Raw genomic sequence first — 1,344 nt, forward strand, 5'->3', positions numbered from 1 at the left:
TAGAAAAAAAAAACTCACATATTTTCTAATAAATAGAAACAAATAAAGAAAATAACAAATTTATATAACGATTAAGTCATTTAGTTAATAGAATAATTAAACTACATCAACTCAATTAAAAGATATAATTTTTTTTGAAAAAAAACAATTGTTTTTAATACAGACTGAAATAAAAATATTTAATATTTAAATAATGCGAAATTTGGAATTTAATTAAAACTAAAACCAGAAAGCCTTTATGTCATACCCTGGCATTGAAGCTTCTTGCTGGAAGAATTGAAATAGCAGTCATAAGGACCTGAACAATGATCATGACAGGCGAGAGGAATCCATGAAAGCTGAAATCCATAAAGTAGCGCTGTGTGGATCGTGGCATAGGAATATTCATATGTTTCCAAACCCCACCAAGATGTGCCAGTAACCTGCTTTACTTGACAACCAACTTCCAAGTCCTTTGCTAATAGGTCATCAACAGCCATAGCGTATATGTAACCTTTGGACTCCCAATTCACGCATCCACCAGTATCCACATACTTACTGTTCCCACTCACTCCATGACTACAATTCAAAAATACTATATGCTCGTACAAAAACTCATCGTAATAAGGATAAAAGTTATACAGAAATCCACCGAAGGGACGCAAGGCGTCTAGGGAAAGATCAGTGAAATTGGAGGGAGACAAAGAATAGCGGGGAAGGGAGGAGCAGTTCGTGGGTTGAAGTCCAGGATCCACCAGTCGGATTGTGAAATTATTGTAGTTGATGGCCTCCACATGAAATGTTCCAGATAACAGAGATAACACCGTTATATTGTTTTCACAAGATAGCTCATACCGACCGCACCCTTCTGGGTCTCCTTTCAATCGGAATGGATAAGATATGTTGGTGACTTTGCCACAGGAACTGGGGGAGCAACCATCTCCTCCATGAATTTGGTGGAGTAGAACCACCAACACTATCAATGCTCTCTCTCTCCACATCCTCACGCCTAATCTCTTTTCTCTTTCAACAATTCTACATGCTCATATTTAAGGAAAATGATATTTTAACATCATTTTTTTACACAATTTTGACACTGCACACGTGTCAAAATGTGATTGGACGATTTTAAATTAAAAAAGTTGAAGCAAGGGTATATTTAGAAGAGAAAAACCAAAGTTTGTTTTTTTTTTTAATTTGAAATTGTCCAACCATATTTTGACAAGTGTGCAGTGTCAAAATGGTGTCAAAAAAAGATGTTAAAATATCATTTTCCAAAAATATTGTAATAGTTAAATAAATATTCAATATTTAAAATATGTAATTGGTCAACCATGAAGAGATGCTCAGAGTGTGTATATCCAT

General features: G+C 34.7%; 1 protein-coding gene across 1 annotated transcript; it reads right to left on the minus strand.

Moving 5' to 3' along the window:
* Positions 1-236: 236 nt before the first annotated feature.
* LOC106763649 lies at positions 237-980 on the minus strand. Its single transcript, XM_014647817.1, has one exon. It carries the CDS (start codon positions 978-980, stop codon positions 237-239), a length of 744 nt encoding a protein of 247 aa, XP_014503303.1.
* Positions 981-1,344: the final 364 nt, after the last annotated feature.

Source organism: Vigna radiata, chromosome 6, assembly GCF_000741045.1.
Source record: "Vigna radiata var. radiata cultivar VC1973A chromosome 6, Vradiata_ver6, whole genome shotgun sequence".
Classification (NCBI taxonomy): Eukaryota; Viridiplantae; Streptophyta; class Magnoliopsida; order Fabales; family Fabaceae; genus Vigna; species Vigna radiata.

Excerpts from the sequence above, each read along its gene's own strand:
- LOC106763649 (XM_014647817.1), bottom strand. The coding sequence starts at position 980 with ATGTGGAGAGAGAGAGCATTGATAGTGTTGGTGGTTCTACTCCACCAA.